At 35.7% G+C, this 24,653-nt stretch overlaps 1 protein-coding gene across 1 annotated transcript in view; it reads left to right on the top strand.

Annotated features, from left to right (window-relative positions):
* The window catches only part of LOC5567981 (suppressor of hairless protein), a 51,115-nt gene that overhangs the window by 13,550 nt on the left and 12,912 nt on the right, over window positions 1-24,653 (top strand). Inside the window, exon 3 of the mRNA XM_001657752.2 lies at window positions 23,558-24,106. Within this exon, the coding sequence (XP_001657802.1) occupies window positions 23,558-24,106 (549 nt within the window). The remainder of the gene's footprint in view (window positions 1-23,557; window positions 24,107-24,653) is intronic.

The following is a 24,653-nucleotide window of genomic DNA, read 5'->3' as shown; positions in this document are numbered from 1 at the left end:
TAATCAAAGCTTCTAGGAAAACAATAGCAGTTAAAACAAAATAAATACCATACAGTGAACCTTCTACATATTGGCAGTAATTTTGCTGAACAAACTTGTGTCAAAATATTTACTCATTTTTAGTAGTAACAGTTTCAAAATTGATTGTCTTATTCGAACTTTTGCCCCACTGGTGGGGCAAGAGTTCGAATCTAGTGTGGGGCAAAAGTTCGCTGGCTAAAACACAAAATATCGATCTTTTTATGACAGGCATGCCTTACACCAGCCGTAAACTTAAGTTTAACGAAAAATACACACTAAATTTTCATCAAAAAATTGTTCAAAACCGAGTTAATTGTAATATACTCAAAAATAGCAGTTTTTCGCAAAACTCAGTGGAAATGTAAAATTTTGGTGACAATTCTCACACGATCAGACAAATTTAACTAAATTTGAAGATAATATGTGGATTTTAGGCAACTTGCAAATTTTTCCGTGATTTTTACATGGGTCGAACTTTTGCCCCGCTGATTCGAACTTTTGCCCCACTAAGGGCTAAAAATTGTTTTCAAGCATTTATGCAAAAACTAATACACCTCAAAGCAACATTATGATAGGCCTAGAAACGCCCTTACATAAAATTTAAAAAAAGATTTTATCTTCAATTGGTTCCATGCAACGAAAGTTTGACCAAAAATTATAATATTCACGTCGAAAAACAACAAATAGCCATAACTTTTCCAAATCTCAATCGATTTTTATGATATTTGGAGTGAAAGTCTCTTACTTGAATAGCATTCGAACCACCATGACATTTATAATATTTGTTTTGAATTGAGCTAGAAATCTTAAAAAGAAACTCTTACCCCACTCGAACTTTTGCCCCACTTTACTCTACCGGAATATCTTCAAAACCAGATTATCAACTGTCAATGCTGATACAGATTAATATAGAATAGAGTTTTTTTTTGAGAATTTCTGAAGATTGTGAAAAAATGGTGTAAAAATATAGAAAAACAAAATTTGTCAAAACAACAAAAATGTTATCGCGATTTGAATTTTTTTTTTGTGGTGAAAAAAAGCTGCCGGTAGAAAGGTTAATTGAGATTCTTGAAATATTTCTAGGAACGGATTTAGGGATTCTTGACAAGGTTCTTTATGCTATGCTTGTTAGATTTCCATTTCGATTCTAATCTAATCTAAGCACTTACACAGCCAATATTGAAAAGCATCCTGGAAATACCTAAAATTATTCAGGTATTTTCTTGTCAGCATTAATATTTGCAGAATATCAGCGATATGATACAAATATTAAAATGGCCAGGCCCACTGTGCAGACTTTGGGGTTGAAGATAATTGAAAAAAATCATGACGATCAGGTTATTCACGCATGAATAAACTGATAGCCAAAATATTTTCAACTAATTAAAGGATGAAACGGGGACAACCGTACCAACCGTTTCAATTCAGGGTTATAGGTAAAGTCGTTGGGAGTGGCGTTGCTAAGAAAGTTAATGCACACTCCTTGTTGTTCTCCTGGGTTGGGACATAGGTAAAAATTTGTTTTGCCCCTTTCCCGTTATACACAAATCGCAACTGTCTCCCATAAATTTAAAAACAAATGCGCAAAACAATTAAAGTATAGAAGAACAAATAAAGTTTAAAATGGAAATCTCTCATCGAATTCCTCAAGTAGCGTTTACAATTTGAAGGCATTGGTGCAGCTACAGAAGCCTTCTGATGAAGTTTAAACTGCAGCACCAGCAGCTGAACCATTCTTGATAGGTAATTTCGGTCCCTTCTGTGGTTAGCTTCACTTCAACACTGAATTCAAATTCCAAGTAACTGCAACCGCGAGCCTTCGCAATCTTCATGACATTCAGTTCCAAAATTTACAGCCCATCTTTCATTATTCACTCACGCGTAACCGAGGACGGGAAAATCATATACTTTCCTTTCAACTTCTATCGCACACTGCATTGAAAATTTCCGAACAAAAAAAACTTATCGTACACGATTTACTACTTTTTTACTTGAGAAACGCCTAACTTCACTACAACTTCATGCTTGTACGCAACATGATTTTTCTTACGTTGATCGGTCGATAAGAAATTATCGGAGAACGAACAAAATCGTGACAGAAAACGAAACGCAGCCAACCTCGCGCACAGCTTGCTGCGATCGTCCGCATCCTTTTCGATCTTGTCACGGCCGCAGTTGTACCAAAAGCATAAAAGCTTAGGGGAACTGGGGGTAAAATGAACACCCTAAGCAATTTTCATGTTTTCTTGCTTATGAAGCTGTCAGATTCTTCTTCAATTGCTCAGAATTGAAGAAAGATGTTTATGCAATGTAACAAGTTGAAATATTATGATGGGAGTAGAATTTTATCAACATTATTATAGTTTTGAAAATGTCTTTCTACAGAGTCACTGTTCCAAACATGTGGGTAAAATGAACATACCATGGGGGTAATATGAACATATACTGAGGGTAAAATGAACATGTAGTGGGGGTAAAATATTGTTAGATTTCCATTTCGATTCACTACAAACTTTGAATGAGATTTTTGCTGGAATCCTAACGGTAATCGAGTCAATAGTTGAACAGTTTCTCAAAAGTTCTTTCTGACACTTTAAAGTTTAGTAAAGTAAAGTATATTACTAATAAGGTAACTATAAGGTAGTAATATTACTAATAATGTTTTTAGATATTCTAGAAAATATGCTTGTATGATTTTTTTTTTGAAATTCTTGAAATCTCTACAAAAGGGTTGACGAAAAGTTGAGCCAAAAGAATATTGTTCTTGGTGGATCTACTGAAGTCATGGATAGACTCATTATGAATTTTCGTTGCCGGATTTCTAGGGTTGTTGACGATACTGATTCTAGGTTAAGCTTTTTCTGGACTAATTTTGCTATTAAGGACTGACAAATTCATTACGTAGCCTTTACGAGATTTTGTATAGATTTTGGCAGATTTATAGTTTTATTTTTATTATTCCCAACAAATTACTTGTAAGATTATTTATGAATTCATATCAAGACCTTTGGGGATGAATAAATAGCGAGGTACTTTAGGTATACTTGCTCCGATTTTGTGATATTTATCATTAGATTCTTGGCTAAATCATTGATATACTGCTTAAGTGCTGCATTTTTTTATTTATGGCAAAAATTTCAACCAGCCTAATAAGAGAACAAGTAAATGTTTTTAGACATACTGTCCCAGTTACGGTTACCATATTTGCTCTTACCGGAAAGAGTACATTTTTCGAACTCTATAAAAAAGTACTTAAGAGTACACTCAACCTAATAGCTTCATATTTTGAAAATTCTTTTTTTACTCACGTGTTTATCTAAATTAACTTGTTTTGATCATTTTTGTATTATTTTTTAATCTCAAGTAGTTGCTCACATTATCGTTAATGACATTGATTCCAGGTGAATAGATTTGTTTAGTCGTTTTTTCATAATGACACATATCATAAAGAAAGCCTTTCGAGTTTTGGCAATTTTATAGTTTATCAATTATTATTTTAGTACTTGGCAAGAATGTTCTATACCAAATGGTTTGTACAGGATACTAGAACTGAGAAGAGTGCTTTTTCAAACCTTGGATCTGAAAAGAATTTCGAGTATTGTTATTAAATTAAGTTTTTCTAGGGAATTGTTGAAGAAATATAGAAGACGTAAGCTTGATTAGTTTAGTAGTTTATTTTCGTCTTTTAGGCACTATATTTTAAAGTTAAATCCTTCCATTCTCACAGCTGTGTTCAACCATTGGACCATCGGGAAACGACGCTCTAATAAAAGTGCCTGAGCAAAAGTTGTTCCCAATAGTTCAACTAAATCGATAATCAATAATGAACTATAAACTAAAAATCAATAGTTAGCTGATTTCTTAACAATAGTTTTACCGTTAGGTCACTTATATCTATAATTAGTGAGATATATGACCTAATGAATACTTGCTGATAATTATTGAGCTAATCGTACCAATTCGAATCAGCTATAATTTAACAAAAATCGTTGGATTCCTGTTTTCATGGGAAATTTCTGGTTTCTTCATAATATTATTTGATTTGTTCGGCAATCGTCAGCTATAACTAGAAAAGAGTATGATTGTGCCCATTTAGCAAAAAGAATAGTACACAATTTTTTAAGACAAAAAAGAGTACATGTACTCTAAAAGAGTACGTCTGGTAACCCTAGTCCCAGTGCATCCAACATGAGTTTCAACAGATCAATATTTTCTTCAGGAATCAGTCATAAGCCATATCTACCCCATAGTTTCGAAGACATTCTTAAACAGTAATGGGTTAGCTATTGAACTTTACTATTTTATGGAAATATAGTCGAATTTCGTTCGTTGCACTATCTTTAAGTGGGCTACGTTTTAATTGGGCTCCCGTTAGTTGGGCTATAGCCCACCTAAAACGAAGGCAAACGTCATTTTCTGACATAAGACGCAATTTATCAATGTTGATAGCTCTGTATTTCTTTTGTTCTATGTTATTTGACAGCTCGAAACTCAGCCCGATTAGTGAAAGTCTTTCACTAAGTGGGCTACAGTTTTAGTGCAACGAACGAAAGTTGACTGTATAGTCTTAATTAAGATGCACCGAGCAAAAAACCTCTCTGAACTTCCCATAGATCCTAGGAGGTGGACGGTCTTTTAAATATTTCAACAAATTGTGTGTATCTTTTTGTCCAAAACTCCTTCGAAATTCAAACCATTTTGAGCTCACAATATTTTATAATTTTAATCAAAAAATAATACATAAACAGTACTCCAAATTTGACCATTTTGTATTTAAAAATAAAACAGAAAATATTAAATCAAGAATCATTTATCAATCCGTTTTTTACCTTTTTGGCATCCGGGAAAAATCCGGGAAACGGAAAACTGATTTTGAATGGACACCCTGATATTTAAACTCTTCGCGGGCTGTACGTTGGGCAGCCCTGTTCTATGATATGGATAGGAACTAAAATAAAAATAATAAAAAAAGTATTGTTCAGGGATTAATAGTGAAAAAAGCCGAAGCTAAATTGTTTAGTTTCTGATTATAGCTTTCGTTCTAGTTATCAAAATTTCCCTTGAAAATAGCTTTAATTCCGCATGAAACTAAATGCTATTTTGCTTTAATATCCACTAGAGAAATATCACTAGAAGAATCCCGGGCCTGTTTTCAAATATCCATGCAAAATAGACTAAAACATATGAATTGGTGGAATTATTTTATTATAATAGAGATTTGCAGTTTGAGGCTGGCTCATCTCGGTAATTGGTCGAAAACTAGTGGTACTTTTCGTCTAGTGGAATTATTCTTTATTTAATTGAGTTTTCAATTTGAAGAGTGAAAAGGGCTCTTTGTTAAATATTCTATCTGAACATACCATTCAAAATTCTAATCCAACACTCATATTTGTTGTGTTAAAACATGTTTTGAATTTTGTATTTAGAGCCCTCTTAACGAGATCTAATCCGAGACCCCCGAAGCCAATATCCGACACTGATCACATCATTTAATCTCTGTGCGCAGAAGTTCCACCGTATAAAGTATGTTAGGTTGTTGTTACATTTTTTATTCATAACAGTTTGTAACATCTTCTTTTTGTTGCCAAAGTTTGTTGTTAAGTACACACTTAATTTCGATCAGAAAGTTGCCTAAAATGGGGTAATTGTAACATACCCTGAAATAGCAGAATATCTGTATTCTGTAAACTGTTATTAAACGTGTCAAGAATGGGGAGAATGTGTTTCTTCGAAATGCATGCTCCCTTTCAAAGGTGATGGTGTAAAGTTTAAATTTGCATCAAAGTGAGCAATAATTTCGATGTTTTAGACAAACTCTCCGAGAGACAAATTTAAACAGCCTCCTACTCAGGCTCTTTGATTCAAGTTGGAAATCAACGGATGCCGCCAATCGTGATGTTTTTTTTTTATTTGCTGGATTTAAGCAGGAGATCTTCGAGATCAACCAGTCAGTGACTTTCGATAGCGATCGATATCGATTCGTTATATTTCGTTGATGATCGCCTTCGCTGAATAACGATCTATAAAGAAATTGTAACATTGGTTGAACGGGAAAGTAAAGAAAGTGCAACATTTAGCTAGAATCCCATAAAGATTGTGAACTATTTCTCACACATCTTCCATAGAGAAGAAATATGTTATTTTGATTACGATGACAAAATTAAATGTTTGTTAAAGGTCGTGTTAAAAGATCAAAATTGTAATAAATGATTAAATTGGATTTTTCCCAGTCAAAATAAACAAAAACAGTAATGAAAAGGAGAGGCCAATCTGGCAATCGAATATCTTTAATTAACAATTAAAGCTAGTCCAGTTTGACAAAGGAAACTTATTAATACGAAATCTTTGGAAAAAGTAAATTATGTGTTATATCGACATGACAAACCAAGAGATGGTCGGCGTTAAGTCAGAGTGGACCAAGTGACATTATATTTTGAGATAAATGGACTTAAAGTTTAACACTTCGCATTTTTTTACTTCGTAAATGTTTTGGTTCTGGTTTGGCCATAAATCGAAAACAGTGGCATCGAATCTATCTTCTACCTATATAAATAAAAATGGAATGGTGTTTGTATGTCACGAAATGACTTGAGAACGAGCTATCGGATTTTGAAAATTATTCCATGGTTATGTTCCTAAAGTTAACCGACGTGTTTGTGTGTATAAAAAGCACAGGAAATTGAACGGAAGGGTCGGGAAAAACGGGAGTGTACGGAACTGTCATTATGTACGGGACGTTTCATGTCATTTTTCATCAGCCTACTTGATGGCAAGACAAAGTTTGCAGGGACCACTAGTTACGTAATATTTATTAATTAATATTAAATTAAATAAATAAAGAATTTCTATTGATGCTTGGAAAAGGAAAAAAAATCTGGCACATGAAATGTCTTGCATTTTCTCGAATTTCTCTGCGCGCTGATCGTTTTCGTTTTTATGGTAAAAAAAACACTTGGTCCACCCTGACTGCATATTTTTTTCCAACCTTTATTGATCATCCTAAGTAAATTTGTTACATAACTCTTCCAGTTTACAATATATATCAAATCAGATCAAAGTGAAATAAAGAGGAAATAATTTTGCATATAATGACAGAACAATCCTATTTTCCCAAGTTTTGTACTTGGTCCACTCTTAGGGCGAATGTAAGATGATCGATTTTTCTTTATCGATGCTCTCTTCTAAGAATGATGGAAGTTTTTTGGCATGTTTTCACCTCAGATGCAAGATTGCTTCGCTAACTAGCGTCCTGAAATGAAAATGTGCTACACACTAAGATTTTTTTCACGAGCTCGGCTGTGCGAATCTCGGTTTTCCAATTTTAACCCAGACTCAGCTAACAAATTGTACGGTAGCTTAGCAACGAAGCACGATTAACTGACACTCGGCTTCTATTTCCTGAGATCTTAAAAAATTTGTTTGCCAAATTTGGCTGTGCGAATCTCGGTTAAATTTGCCGAGTTTAATAACAAATTACCGTCCGCGCGTTGATAGCCACTGGGACAAAGCATGACGACTTCCTTCGGAAGGGAAGTAAAGCCATTGGTCCCGAGATGAACTAGCCCAGGGCTAAAAATCTCGTTAATAAAGATAGAAAAAAAACAAAGCATGCTTCTCTGCTTAGTGTTCTTATGAGCAATGTGCCGATGCAAGGGTTCACTATTTTGACGTTTGCACGGTGCCGTGTTATTCATGTGACCATGGCAACGAGTGAGTTTGGCACCGCTCAAACGTCAAATTAGTGAACCCGTGCATTGGTCCATTCTATAGTTATTGACTGATGGCTTGCTTTGCCAATTGACCATTTTTGCATGTGTATATCCGGTATCAAGTACAAGCATAGCAGTTTCACGAATGGTACAGAGGGTTGAGAGATTATCTTAGTTTTCTCAGAATTGAATCCCTGGTCAAGTACGAAGATACTCTGTACCCTGGGAAGCCAAGAAAAATTCCAACTCAAAAATATTCTCGACCGGTGTGATTCGAACCCAAGACTCTCAGCTTGCACTTGTTGAATAGCTGCGCGTTTACCGCTACGGCTATCCGGGCCCTCGAAGTAGCAACTGCGTGTTGCCAATCCTGCCGTTGCTCATTCTTATGATCGGCTGGATAGAGTTGAACTCATTTCGTCATTTGAAAGCAAAGTTTTAGATACTTTAGGTGTTTCTGTTGACATCCATTATTTTACATTTACATCCATGGCTGCTTTTTCGACTTTTCAATGCACTGTGCAGCAAGTTCATATATTTAAAACTGATTTGCGGAAATAGACCAACAATTAGTCAAACATTTTTGTCATTATTAAACGTTAAATCAATATCATCATGAAAGAATGATGATCTTATACTCTTGATCCGTCTTAAAAACGTGAGAATGCAATTTCTACTTACTCTCGAAATTGTTATGAAAATGATATGGCAGGATCTGCGAAAAGGAAATATGTGGCTTCAACTAGAGCTTCAACCCTTTTATGAAAAGTACCTAAGATTTTGAGAAAAAGTCTTAGAAACCTAAGCTGTTAAGTTTGTTGTAACTTCGGTTTTCTCGGTTTAAGCCACTTTAATTGCACTCCAGCAGCCATTGTTGCTCTCATTCATAATAACGATGACTGGATGTAACTTACACGAAAGCAGGAAGGTCGTTCAAGTGCGCGTGATGGTGAACAGCACCACCAGTCACACCAGCCTCACCAATGGTTTTCGTTACAGAGATCAAATACCAGACCGTACACACAAATCGTGCAACATCATGTGAATCAACGGGTCGGGAAAAGACGAGGGAAATGATTGAATTTGGTTTAATCACACTCCGCTTGGTGCACAGCCTACATACATGTACATACACAGTAAAAATTATCGGATGTAAGTGAATTCGATCCCATCAATTTTACAATAATATTGCGCTCAAAACGTAATCAATTTCGATCGACGAAAATGGAAAGAAACCCATTTCGAGTAACAACACTAAACTTGTAGAATATTGAACTCACTTTTCTTAGCGGGCGTGAGATGACCGAGAGGTATCGAAAGCAATTCTCCCACTCTATATCCGGAGACTCGAATCCGGGTAAAACTTTTATTTATTGTTTGTTAAATATTCAAAATGGTTTTATTGATTGCAAGACTACGATTTTCTGCAGTCGTTGATTGCTTTTATACGTTCAAAAGATGTAGTTGTACGCCATATTTGCAACGGAATGTGATGTGCAGCTAGAATGACGTGATATTACAATTTATTTTTCTCTGTGTACACATCAGCATCGGCGGCCACCAGAGAGATTGGTTCCCAGCCATCCAACCGAGTCTCATCCTCCATCAACCCATCCATCCATCTCTTTCGCTCTTGATTAGTTTGGAGGAATTTTCTCACGGTCGGTTCTTCTCGTTGTCGTCGTCGTCATCATCATTGCTCTTTCTGTTGGCCGCTGTTTGATCGTTTGGTGCTGTTGTTTGCTGTTGGTGTCGCGCTTTTGTTACGGCTTTCTGGTGTCTGACTGCTGGGCCCCATCTTCAGTACTGACTGACCACCACCACCACAGGGCTGGTAGCAGGTCTCTTTTCAAAGACTTGATCTTTATTCGAAAAAGTCTCTAGCCTCTAAAAAGTGTATTTTTTAATGTTAGTTCTCTGGATTAACTTTTTTTTCTTAAACTCCTTAAGGCCCAAGTAAAAATGGTGTAAAAGTCAAAACTGAAAAAGCAGTTTTCTCTTTTTAAATAGACAAATCGAAGAAAATAAAAACACACAGCTTTTTTTTATAAATAAAAAAGCTGTGTGTTTTTATTTTTATCAATTTGTTATTTTAAAAGGAGAAAACTGCCTTTTCAGTTCTGACTTTTGTGCCATTTTCTCTTGCGCCTTAAGGTAATCTTAAAGAAATTCCCAGCAAGAATCTTATTGAAATCTCGTTGAAATTCTTAGAAATCCTTGGAGCTATCTCTGTAATTAGTAAGTAATGTTTGTAAAAAAAATATAAATTAGCTTTTAAGAAACGGATTTTGAAAGAATATTTTCGATTAAATCCTAGATAAATTGATCGATAAATTGAATTTTGTAACCTAGAAATTACATGAAAAATTTCTGAAAGAGGTTTTGAAAAATTAGTTGTAGAAATTCCTGATGCAATCTCTGGAGTAATTTCTGGGACGATCCTTGGGAAAAAATTGACATAGAATTGTTGAAAGCACCTTGAACACAATATTTTGGGGGATTTATTTTGAGGTCTGTAAAAAATCACTAAATAAACTCCTAAATCTTTGGAAAAATACTTTGAACTTTGGAAAAATGCCTGATTTTATTTCTGATAAGGTTTCTGAAGAAATTTATGGAAAAATGCGTACTATAATACGAACAGTAATTCTTGTCATAGTTTTATGATGAATTATTATAAACTGTTAGAAATTAGAGTTTAGTCGTATTTTTTGAAAAATCTAAGAAAAACTCCTGCTTTCTTTTAATTTTTTGGTTCCTGAGTTGATCTCTTTCCGGTGTTTCTCTTCAGTTCTTGTCTAGTATTTTTTTCAGGTTTCAGGTTCCTATTCTTAAACCACTCAGTCGATACCAGCCATGCCACCACGATAACCCAGTGGCGTGTTGAAGTCTGATCTGCGGGGTGATGAGGTGGATCCCACACTGAAATGAACGACAACCGGCTTTCCGCCGGGTCCGGCTTGGATAGAGCAATAAACTACTTAAATTCGATTTATGTGCGGAACTTTTATCGTCTCAGCGCGTATTTTATGGGGAAAATATTTCGGTATTGTGTGAGAACGCGCTCGATACTGCTGACCGAGAGGTGAGAGTTTTGATGGGGGAAAATAGAGGAATCGCATCATGTATGCAACAGAGATTGTCGCTAAAATGTATATAATTACACTGCTCGCACTATTGTGGGTCAGCTAGTCACGATTATTACACAGCGTAACAAAAATTACATTTTTGCGTGTCAAGGATCAAATTATGTGTCTCTAGTAGATTTTGGGGTTGCTGAATCTGATGCCGTTCTCAGAAATTTTCCAGCACGTCATATTTTTTAGCTACAGGTCTCTACAGTTGTATGAAACATTGTTCTCATCGATGTTTACAAGATATTTAAAGTATGATTTATCAAACATTTTGTGATATAATCCGCCAAGCATGCTAAAAAGGACTTAAGCTTACATATCAGATATAATTTGGTTGAAATGGCACGAATAAATTTAAATAAAATCGATTTTTTCAACATGTTTTCAGTCTCCATACAAAATTCTAGGTTCCTTTTCTATGGCAAAATACAATAGTTTTCATAACCATCATAAAATAACTTCTGAGCATCAAGGATATTATGAACTTTGTTGATATGTATTGATCCCCTGACGTTTGAATTGTATGGAAATAAATTGTTATACAAGCTGTCAAACTTGCATGCAAGATGGCCGAAATTGACAAATTTTGCATTTTCAAATTTTCAACTTTTCTGTATCGCCAAAACTAGATATTTTTGAAAACAGCACTGGATTCAGATATCCTTAATTAAGTAAACAGCGGTATTCCACAGTGTTAGTCACTCTTTTCCACATGTAATTCATACGAGATCGACCCATAGTAGAGGGTGATCCATGGTGTAATTTCTGTACAAGAAATGGAATCACTTTCAATCTGGTGGGGATTGCTTATCAAACCTTCCGGTCCGCCTCATAGTTACGTACTATTTGGTGCTGGGTGTAGTTCTTGTTTTTCCAGCTGTATTGAAAAGCATGAGCCATAGTCTTTGGCATACAATCGGGTCTTTCTTTAGCAGAAAAGAACCGAAATGTCTATCGACGACCGGTGATTGCTAGCAGATATAGTGGAGAGCTTGTCTTGATACGTTCATCGCTTCAAGCTAGTTGAAAAACTGAATACACTGATTGCCTGTCGATCAGAGCCGAACTAGGCATAGATCGTCTACATACATCTGAATCTACATGTCTCCGATGTATTACATCGTTCCAGGTGGGAGTTATCTGATATGTGAATATGGTACCATAACAGAATTTTCCATCTGAACGAAGTGATAAATCATAATATTCCGCAAACTGTATCACACATCTACAGAATGTATTGCGTGAAGTTAAGACACAGCAGAGTATTGGGTACATAGGACCAAGTCCCTGCCGGGTGGCGCGAAACTGATGAGCGATAGACAATAGAATCAACAACACTGCCATAAGGGATAGTAAGCATGTGACTATTGTCGAAACTATGATTAGGAGGCAAATCAACATCCCAAGATCAAATTTTTGTTACAACCCAATGTAGGTATTATTAAATTAGGCTGTAGAAAATGATAAATATCTGATCACTTAGGAACCTTGCAACAGGTAATAAATGCCCGTAGTCTGTTTTATTCGAATACACATGTATAAATTGTTAAAATTGCCGAATCATACGCGGAATTTATTAAACGGATCATGAAATTAGGACTGAAATCATAATCAGGGCAGGCAATCGTCAGATTCGTCACAGTGCGATGACGAAATAAAAAAAGACATCGTCATCCAGTATAATAACTCTGGCAGGTCGTCGTCTCTTCATCGACGAAAGAATGCACGACGAACGTCAATCCAAAATCGTCAACGAACCTCTTTGTCTTCATTCCGTTCGCTCCCCTTCCTCAAATGAAGGAGGCGTTTATTGTATATTCGCTTGCTATGCACAACACGGCGAATGCCATCAGAGAATTGCTTGTATTGGCAATTTAACCCGTACTCCTCAAGCTTCAACAATAGCTCTGTTGGTAAGCGCGTAACGTTGACGATTCAGAGCTCGTTTGTTCAATTCCGGACGCGTTTTGCTGTTTTGTTTTTGTTTTATTTTTTCAAAAAAGGCTCATAATCTATCGACGCCACGGTTAATATTTTTAGTCGGCTCAGAGCTCTCGTACAAAGATTCGACCTTAATGAAAGAGGCTTCTTTTTTCGTCATGACGCCGAGCCCTTGTGGCGGACAACTGCAGCAAATCGTCATCCAACGCTGGTTGAGTGACGATGACGATTCTTTTTTTAGTTTCGACGACGACTTTTTCCATTTGAAGGTGACGATTGCCTGCCCTGATCATAATGATGATAGATTATCAACTTTCCTTTCGTCTTGCTATTTGTTACCGTTAGAATCACCAAACTGATTGGTTTCCCACTACTTACACCAATACAACAGCACGAAAACTGAAGTATTATAATCGCGCGTTGGAACTTTCAATATCCATATGTTACATCAATAGTGAATTCTTGTATGTAGCCAGTATAAATAACAGAATCATCAACTTCTTGAACATTCTTCAACTGAAAACAGGATGCTTGTTTTATCAAACATGCTCAATCTGCACCTAAAATCTCGGATCCAAATAGTTTTCTAAATAAAAATTGTATCTAAATAAAACGTGTAGGCCAACAAAACATAATTGAGTAGGAGTTTACAAGTTACTTAGCACATGAAAAGCAGTTTAAATTAATCTATTACTAGATCAACACTAATGCTCACATTTTTATATTCTCATTTCATCATGGTCCTCATTGCTCGAGCGGAGACGAACACCCTGGAGATGGAAAAATCGACAGCGCTACGATAAGGAAACGTAACAGATGAGAAACTATCGATACATTTATCAATTATAAAACCCCGTTTTAATGTTAACACTTTGTTTCTGTTTTTTCTGTTTTTTTTTCGTTTCAGCAATCAAATAACCGAACCAACTCTACTATCTTTTCGTTTCTTCTTCGTTATACTTATAGTCCTTCTGGCACTGAACCGAGTGGTGCGCCTTCCGCTTTCTTACTGGTGCTGTTTTTCCTGTACATTTGGCATAGTGTCGGAGGTGGTGTACTGTATTTGCTATACAACGCACTACTTTCGATATTGTGCTTGGCGTGTGGGGAAGCAGTACTAGTGGTGAAGCGGAGGGCGCCATTCGGTTTAGTGCCAGAGGGACTAAATCTATTTAATGTATCTGAAGCTTGTGGGACCGCTTTAATTCCGGCGCCTGCTTGTGGAAGATCCCGGTGTGCTAAACGGTATAGGACATGTTAACGGGGGAGGCTAGGTAGGTCCTCACCCAGCCCGTGTCTAGATGGGCGGATAATTGTCTGCCAGGGTGTGGATTGAGCAATTACAATTACAATTACAATTACAAGAAATGGAATCACTTTCAATCTAGAGTGTCTATAAACTCCACAGTTTTGTCACTGAAACATACCTTTACAAAATACAGGTATGTTCCGTTTTTATCACGTTCCGATTTTGTCACGCTCCGATTTTGTCACGTTCCGATTTCGTCAACAAATTGTTCCGTTTTTATCAACACACAAAAATTGTTTATTTTTTAATTTTCAAAATGTTTCGAATTTAAACTAAATACTTATTTTGAAGCAATTGAAATGCTTTTTAATAGCCTCAGAGTTGAATTTTCGACATTTTGTTAATATTGAGCATCTATGATACATGGTAGATGTCAAATCATATACGATTCAATAAAGTTTGACTCCTTCTTATGCAATTATTCAATTGGAGTTTTCAAACTTAGCAAGATCTGTTGGATAAGATTGGCCCATCCTTCAACAATCGAGAGTTGCTCGGCCCACGTCCTAGCAACACACTATGGGCGGTTTTCATACAGACTGGCGGCCAAAATTATTTTTTCCATCTCATTTCGTATTTATGAGTTTTGTGATACAAATTTGATGTTTTATTTTAAAATACAAATTTTCAACACTAACTTTTAAATAGGGCCTAAAGCGAAATAATAAGTTTTGTTACTTATGATGCATATAAGCCATTTATGCGATAAACGTTGTGCAAACCATTATAAATATTAGAACATACATAAAAATGATGATATGAAACATTTAGCGATATTCAGTTATTCTCTGTATTATATTTTAGCTGTTTTTATTAGAAAATGGTTAAAAATATTGGAAAAAAATCAAAAAGCCCTAAATTAAAAAAGTGGACATTTTGAGCAGCTAAATTGTATATGTAAAATTTAAAATATAGTTTCTTGCCCTGATATTCCAGGAATATCTCAATAGAAGTGTTTACTATGCAATGATGTTCAAGAGAAACCTATCAGAACAAGTCATTTTTTGATTATTGGCCACCTGATCGGCCATAGTGCAACAATTGGCATTTGTGATTAGTTGAATGCGTACTTAAGAAAGTTGCATAGACCTCTCCTTTTTCTTATATAACATGACATAAAAGAATTTTCCATGTAAATTTGATAAACATATATACCCCTTCCCCCTATGGTATGACTTTTTGTATGGAAATAAAAAATAATTTGTATGGCACTAAAATATCTCAAATACCCCTGCCTCCCCCCATAACCGCTCACATGAGTAATGGACGATCCCATATATGTTCAGTTCTTTTTGATATGCATCCCTTATTGTTATTGAGAATGAACTCAGACCATGAACCACTCCCCCATGAAGACTAAAAAGTTAATTAGCAGTCTTATACCAACAGCCATATGCTTATTCAAAAAACTTTACAAAAGAGTTTTTTTTTTACCAAAAAGTTCTTTTTCGGTGATGCATGTTCAAGAGTTTGTTCACTTTTGTGTTTTTGATGATCTTCAATATACATAAAAATGGAATGGTGTTTGTGTGTCACGAAATGGCTTAAGAACGGCCTGATAGACTTAAATCATTATTTCACTATTGCAGTGGTCAAGTGGTGGTATTTGAGTATAGGAAACGATTTGGAAAATTATCTGGAATAACTGGAAAAACACCTGGAAACTAATCTGTCATTTTATATGGGAGATTGCACAGCCTTCTTGATGACAAAACAACGCTTGACGGGACCACTAGTATTTAATATCATTTTTACTCAACAAAAAACTAGAACTTAAGGTTAGTTTATTGCCAGCCTATTTGTGATCTAACGTAAGGCTAAAAGGCGATGTTAGTTCTGTTCTAGATTGGCGATTAGTGCATCCTTGTCGAAGTTGGTAGTAATAACTTTAGAAGAAAGATCAGTAAAATTATTTTACTGTTAAATTTGGCAATTCAAAGCACAGGAAAACGTAAGTATTCATTTGAATTTGCAAAACTTTCACAATATAACTCCACATTTAATCATCAATCGGATGTGACCAAAAATGCAAAAAATGTACCTTGGCAAAAAAGCTCTCAGTCGATATCTGCGGAAGTGTTTATAAGAACACCAAGTTGAGAAGAAGGCTCTTTCTCAGTTGGGATGTAATGCCATATAGCAGAAAAAGAAGAAGAAGCAGAAGGATGAGGATGAACGGTAGAAAAAGAAGTTGTTTCTAGTTTAATATTTCGTATAAAAAAGCTGATCATTGCCCCACCTCCTTGTAGTTATTTCTACAAATATAGCGTACCTTGTGATGCAAAGGACATTTATGTGATTATCGTTTCAATATTCTACATTGCATTTATTGAAATTCTAACTAGGAAAACTAAAACTATTAATGATTTATTACAAAATCATATTGATTGATAGGAGTCTGCAATCAACTTTCAATACGAACCTATAAGAATGAACAATCTTAATGCTCCTCACAGCTCCTGAACATCAATACTGTGCATTTATATGATGAAAATGTGTATTATCATGACAAAACTGCAATTTTCATTTCAAATTTGTCAAATATTTTGTCTAAAAAAATTATTCCGTTTTTGTCACGGTTCCGTTTTTGTCTACTGAAAATCGTCGATCGTGTTGATAAAAACGGAACATATCTGTATAACATTAGTATGTTCGTGTATCGTTTAAGGCATGCGTCAACCCAACCAAGTATCATCGAGTACCATCGAGCTGAAGAAGTACACAAGGGCGTATCTGACATTAACGTTGGTACTACTATTGATGAATTACGATTTTATGTATTCAGCAAGCTATTCAGCAAGATCAAGCTAAGGCTCGTGGGTTCGATTCCCGCTGGTCGTAATGGAAATTGCCTCGACTTCCCTGGACATGGAGTATTTTCGTACCTGCCACACGATATATTAATTCAAAAATGGCAAAGAAAACTCTCAATTAATAACTGTGGAAGTGCTCATAAGAACACTTATCTGAGAAGCATGCTCTATCCCAGTTGGAACATAATGCCAGAAAGAAGCGTACTGCTGCATCTCCATGATTTTAAAGGTGACCCAAGTATGTTTATATAGAATTTACGATGGAGAAATTCTGAAAAATGTTCTATACACGATAGTACTTTAAGGGGGCAGAATCCGTCATCAATTCGAAAATTTTCAAAAGCAGTTATTTTTCTCAAAATCGTTCACATGAAAATGTATTCACTGTATTCTATTCTTCAACCAAAACATTTTCCTCGAATAAATATAAGTTTTGAACAAAAAAACTGCTGTTGAAGTTTCGACGATGACGATGATTACAATGGAGCTCCATCTACTTTTAAGTTTCTCTATTGAGATTCTGCTCAGAGGATTCGAACATTAATTAAAGAGATGATTACAATGATGGATCCTTGAACGTTAATGTGAGTTCAAACTTATCGTCTCATAGGAAAATCTTATTATTTAATCCATTATGAACAAAATTGCCGTAGAGATGTCCATGAATTTGTTTGCTATTATTTAGCTTGGTGTGAGACTGTAATTCATTTTACTTGCGTAAGCTTTCCAAAAAAGATGAGCTCAAAATTGATTAGTTTGTTTAGTAAGCTTCTTCATTGAAGCTTAATTCATGAGCTGCATTAATTCACACTGGCACATTTGGTTTTTCGTTGAAATTTCTGTACATACTTTCTTTGGCCACCTTTAAATCCTTACTAAAATAGTTGAAAATTTGACATAACTCTATTTTTATCCCAAAGATAATAAGAAAGATATGTGAGTTGATTTTTTCTAACTTTTTTGAAACATGAACCGCCCCAAAACGTCACAATTTTGTGTTAGCATGCAAATTAAGACCTCAACTTTCATATGAGAAATATCTGGAAATATCGTTTCATTATAACTCTTGAATATGTTTGCATCGTCCATACAAAAATCAATAAAATACTTTTTCGAACTCACATAATGTACCTTTCTAAATTGACACATATATTAAGCTGTTCGGTAATCCCATCCCCATGGCTTTTTTAAATTGGTTAACTCATTACGCGTGGTAAAAATGGATAACTTCTGGGTGAATTTATGAAAAAAAATCCACGTGCTTGGCTGGGATTTGAACCCAGGACTTTTGTATGCCAGATGAACGCTTTACCAACTAAGAGCTTAGTTGGTAAAGCGCTCGTCTAGCATACAAGCGTCGAATCCCATAGCAGGTGCTCCGCGGCAGTTTTGAAAATATGAACCAATGCCTTAAAATATATCAACTTTTTGCTTTAAAATACGGTTTTAATTATACACAACTAAGCCATATCTAGAACTTTCTTCTAGGATCACTGTTTTGTTCTCTAGATATATGCGCTCTTAAAAACTTAGAAGGTTTTAATTTATCTTCACCTTCACCGTTATGGTGGATGAAATAACAGTTTTTACGTGTCTTGTCAAAATATCGATCATTATGGAACATTCATGTACCTAAAATATTTTCACGAAAACATTCAAAATTTGGGCTATGATTTTGTAATTGGATGGTTAAACATATTCTGTCAGGGAAAATTTTCCCACGCATTTTTTTTGAGACAGGTTTAGCTGCAAAATTGGACTTTCTTGAATTTAGTATGGAAAACAACTCTTAAAAAATCAAATCTAATTTCCTTAGCATAGGATCAACCAAAATTTTAAATCAAAGTGTCATTAGAATCGTAATCTTATATTCTTTGAAGAGACCCCACGAAATTTTGGCGGAAAAATCTGGAAAGTATTCAAAATCAATAAAACAGTCAGTCAAGTCATCGTGCAAAAGTTTGGGTTCACCCCTCAGTATAGTGTATCGTGAAAAAGTTTGGGTACACCTGAACTTACTTAAATCTGTGAAATCTCAAACCAATCATGTACGCGCCATTATTTGCGTTCAAAATAGCTTTAAACTATTAAAATCGGTTGAAAAATGGCAGAGATATTGACAAAAATGATTTGCGTGCGGCTCAGGTGAACCCAAACTTTTGCACAATAACTTGACTGACTGTTTCATTGATTTTGAATAATTTCCAGATTTTTCCGCTAAAATTTCGTGGGGTCTCTTCAAAGAATATAAGATTACGATTCTAATGACACTTTGATTTAAAATTTTGGTCGATCCAATGCTGAGGAAATTAGATATGATTTTTGATCGTGTTTTTGGAAAAATGTAACAATTTTAAGTAAAAAATTAGTATATAAAATTCAAAAAATGTTTTTGGAAAAATACATACGAAGTAAGAATTACTCTTTGCCTTTTGAATGCGGCTTAAAGAGTTTCAATTGGACGTGTAATCACAGAGATATGGACAGAACATTTTTGTATGTTTTTTAGGGGGTGAACCCAAACTTATTCACGGGAGTGTATGTAGGCTTAAACATATTTATTTTGTTACAGAAAGTCACTTAATTGTTCGAACTCAAAACAAAATCGAAAAATTCAAAATCAAAGCAATTTGTTTTCAAATCAAGAATTTTAAAATATTTGACAAAAACCAAATGAAGTTTAATTTCGATTATTAGGTCACACTTTAACTTGAAGTAAAAATTTACTCAACGAAATAAAACTAGTTTGTTTTAGATAGAATTATAAGTTTTAAAAAATAAAAATTAAATACAGACGAATCGAAGCCAAACCTAACATTTGCTCGGGCTCAAATCTGGAGAACAGAAGAACAGAACTTGATCGATGAGTCATCAACAGCAAGTGCCAACTCAAACGAATGTTTGGTACTCCAAACTGGTGTTCTTGAAAATTTAAGGTTTGACTTCGAATCATCTTCACGCTAATAAAATATTAGCTAACCTCAATCTTACTCCACGATTTTCGTGGAAATTATAGGGTCGATTTAAGCTCGTAAAAGGCATAGTTTTCAAACGGTGTGATGATGGAGAACAGGTGTCCCGGGAAAAAAATAATTTCGAAAAGTGCTCCGCGAGCCATCGTAATGAGTTAATTAACAAAGACTAAAGTACTACAACCTTCGTTGATTCGTATTCTTTATTACCTAAAATCTAAATTCTGTAGCAAATTAGGCAGTTACATCAGCATACAAGCTGGTAAACTTACATACATGTTGGCTGAAATCGACAAATAATGCATTGTTAACAATCAATATCTCAAAAACTGGACGTGCTGTGACATTTTTGCGAACGAAATTGGATTTAGCGACTTCAAATTGAGTAAAATTTTGATGATTGAGAATTTGCCCCGCTGTGTTATTCAATAGACCCAATCGCAAGGTTTTTTCCATTTCTCTATCAAAGATTATCTTGTATTGTCAAACAGGAGTTTATTTTGTTTTCATCAGTTGATTAATGAAGCTTCAGCTTAGTGCATCGATCTGAGTGCATTGAAATTAAAAAAAAAGAAACATACTTATTCAGCTATAACTTTTGTGATCTTCGAAACATAATAACCATCCATTTTTATGATTCAGTGGATTGCTCAGCAATAATAGAAATTTAAGTCCTTATGTTCAATACATATTCAGACGATGTAGCTCGGCTAAGCATTGCAAGGGTCCGTAACAATAGGGGAAAGCCGTTATAAATATTAGTTAACGCAAATAGTTGCAGAATAATGATTCACAGCCCGAGTTGTAAATTTATTACGAAAATTACGACGAATATTGTAGAAACCAAGTTTTGCAGTGAGTTGCGTATAATATTGTTTTAGTATAAGGACATTCAAGAAGCGTTCACCATTATGTTAAAATGTCTAAAAATTGTTGTGTATTGATTCGCTACACAACTCAAAAGAGTTGTGAAATGAAAATGAGTGGCGTAATGAGCAGGGGTTGAATTCTGAGAAAATTGAAAGTACCTCTCACTAATCGCTCTCTGTAACAATCATGATCCGCTGCACACCATGAGAGTCTGTTTATCGGCTACTGCTAAAACTCTGATTATATCGGGGAGATAGCATTGCATGATAAAACCCATATAAATAACATGACCAATTCATTGATTCAACAAATTTTGTAATAGTTCCAGAGACAGTGGAGATGTGGTTTTGAATCGTTTTTCGTATGCTCAAAATGTAACAAAAGGGGATAAGGGTTAACAAGGCACTTAAACAATCTTTTACTTTGGGTTTATTGTCAGCTTTTGAGGCGGTTCTTGGCCTTATACATCTCTCAACCTCCACCTCCGTAGCTCACAGTGTCATAGAGGAACGAGACCTCTTGTGATGTAAGTGCTAGATCAAAAATTTCATCCTCTTTATACTAAGTTACCGTAAGCATGAGTGTGGCCGGGAATTGGATTATATTTGCACTGGTTTTGTGTTCTATAACTCGAAATCTCCCTAACTCGATAATCCCTTCAATATCGAGTTACGTCAACTCTCACTGTAATTCAATATTTAAGCTTATTCCCTACTAATAGCAAAAACGTGGCAGAACATAATTGTATGGATATCAACTGACGATGTGACAGTTATTAGAACAGTCAAATTTATGTTGTGATAATACAGCTGGGCAGTCTTGGCAGCAACAATTGGACCAAGGTCCTGAAAACATTCTGGATGAGATTATCAAAGATAAACATGACTGTTACTAATTTACGAAGTATACCGTAACTACGCTAACGCTATTTGCCATATGAATATCAGGTTGAATTCCTTGAACCACTTCAAGTACAACAAAAAGGAAACTTATGGCAATTAAATTTTGGTAGAGTTTCCTGGCATTTTTTTTTTTCTCAAATGTAGAACGAATTTCTTGCAGACCTCTTCAGGCAATCCTAGCAGGATTCTCGACAAAATTTCTTAATGAGGTATGCCGGCAATTTTTTCTACGTTGTTGCCAAAAATAATACAAATAGTTTCACCTGATTTATCTAGAAACTACGATATGTTCACCTAAAATTAAACTACAAATTTTGCTGCAAATTACGTATGTTCGGAAAATCTACTAGACACTTTTACAAATTCTAACGGAAATTATTTTATCATGACTCTAGTTTTGATATGTTTTCATTCCTTACTAGCAGTGCATTCAACCAAACATCATTTCATATAGAATTCAAACGTCAAATCTCAATGCACTCAGAATTCCGAAAACAACGCACCTTACTCATTCTCAATGCCCATCTATCTGCCGTTGCTAGTAATAATTTAATTCAATCAACCCAATCTAGTACTGTTTCCTCTGTTCACAGTTTCGTGGTCTCCCTACGCAAACATACGTCCCGCTAAATCCCACGTTGAATTTTACGTACAGATTCAATCAACCACAGTCAGTCGTGGCCCATCCCAACCCAAGCCCTACAATGTGATCCCTAATGAGATTAGTGATGCCCAGCGGGGGTATAATTTTCAATTCTATCTACCGGGTGGCCCACATGTCCCGATGCGTTCTGGATCCCCAGATCCGCGCACATGGGAGCATTATTTCGGTCGCCCAATTATCATGTGCCGAAAGCTAGGGGAAGAAGCATTTTTTTTCCTAAATCGCCTCGAAAATGACTTTGTAAGGGAAACGGGAGTTAATATGTCTCACGGATAGATTTACCACAGTGCGGTATCCTCCAAAAAATAGCAAAGACACGTCCAACCCGAAATATCACGATGCAGGCAATTTTTCAATTATTTGATCATTTTTCTTAATTTTTGATTGCTCGCATCGATGGTGGATAGATTCGTGGGAAAACCAATCTACCGCTGAACACGAAGGGGGTACCTATCCACAATCGGCTGGGTGCGAAGATGAAGAACGCTAAAAAGGTGACTGGAAGGGAGGAGAGAAGCCGCGGGAATCACGGGGTGTTTATGGCTTGGTAATAAAATATCTCGTTGATGATCACTGATGGACACTGTTTTTGGTCTGTAGTTTTGGTATATGAGATTTGGAAATGGCGACCTAATCACATCAAAGTGTTAAGCAAAGTCTAACTGCCAAATACCTTCACGATATTGCTGCAGAGTCGGAAACGTAATTAAAGCTAATTCTCTTATTAGGGTTTCCAAGTATTCCTATTGCTACTTTTTAGGCCATCGTTTTTATGATTAAGTAGCTAGTTTGAAATGATCACTAATAATTTTTTAACGGATTATGGATACTTGCTAATTGTTAACCTATAAAACCTTTGAGGAGAAATACCAATTCAATATTTTCTTCGAGAAGGAAGCGTGAACGGTTATCTAGTTCTCCAGATTTGTGCTCTTTAACTTTGAGGTATAATTTCAATTCATCTTCACCATAGAAATATTCCTGTATTCTTGTCGCAATTTTAATTCCTCATATCAGCAATCTATCTCAATCCTTTGTTCACACTTTCTTCATTAAAATGAGCACTAGAAGCACACGAAGAATAATTTATAAAGATAAATCCCAAGGACAATTCGAGAAAATATTTGGAAGAGTTTATAGAGGGGTGTATATTTTTAACTTAATTTTAATTAAAAAAAAAACATTAAAATAACCCGAACGTTTTTTTTTTTCATTTTTCCAGGTTGCCCAAAAATCCTACGGTAACGAGAAACGATTCTTCTGTCCGCCACCCTGCATATACCTGTTCGGCGAAGGCTGGCGATTGCGGAAGGAGCAGATGCTGCGTCGCGGCGAAAGTGAACAATCCACCCAACTATGTGCCTTTATCGGTATCGGCAGTTCCGACCAGGACATGCAACCGCTCGATCTGAACAACTCGAAACAGTACTGTGCCGCCAAAACGTTATTCATTTCCGATTCGGACAAACGAAAACATTTTATGCTCTCGGTGAAAATGTTCTACGGTAGTGGACACGACATCGGTGTGTTTCAATCTAAGCGGATAAAAGTGATATCGAAACCGTCGAAGAAGAAACAGTCGCTCAAAAATGCCGACCTGTGTATAGCAAGTGGAACGAAAGTGGCACTGTTCAATCGGTTGCGGTCCCAAACGGTCTCGACGAGGTACTTGCACGTGGAGGATGGTCACTTTCACGCGAGTTCGACACAGTGGGGTGCGTTCACGATACATCTGCTCGACGACAACGAGAGCGAGTCAGAGGAGTTTCAGGTGAGTGGGTCATTTCGGATTATAAATTTTTTCAAGCTGCCTGGTATTCTATAAGAATATGATTTTCTAATAACAACATAAATTTGTAGTGGGAACAAATTACACAGCGTAACAAAAGTAACATTTTTCCGTGACTCGAGGATCAAATTATGTGTATCTAGTAAATTTGTGGTTGCTGAACCTATCACATCAATTTGTCCATCTAATCCAATTGCAAATTATATGTAATGTTAGCTTTTCGGTAGTTGTTAAACTTCCACTCGGCTGGTTGGCCGTAAACCACGATTCATAATTAAAAACAAGTATTTATCGAGCAACGGACTCATGTTCCGTAACCGGTCGTTTGAGAACGTCGCGACCCATTGGAAGCCCACGCAATAGAAACCTCAGCCAGCGCAATTGCTGGCTAGTGTAGTGTGCTATTTCCATACCTAAAAAACAATGCGCTCTCGGGCTAGGCATTGGATATATACAGAAAGCGTTGTGTTTGGATGGGCATTTAATTCTTCCGAAAGAGGTGCACTTTGCGAAAAAGGACCACGTGATT

This window comes from Aedes aegypti, chromosome 2, assembly GCF_002204515.2.
Source record: "Aedes aegypti strain LVP_AGWG chromosome 2, AaegL5.0 Primary Assembly, whole genome shotgun sequence".
In the NCBI taxonomy this organism is placed as follows: domain Eukaryota; kingdom Metazoa; phylum Arthropoda; class Insecta; order Diptera; family Culicidae; genus Aedes; species Aedes aegypti.
This window is presented reverse-complemented; position numbering and strand designations above follow the sequence as displayed.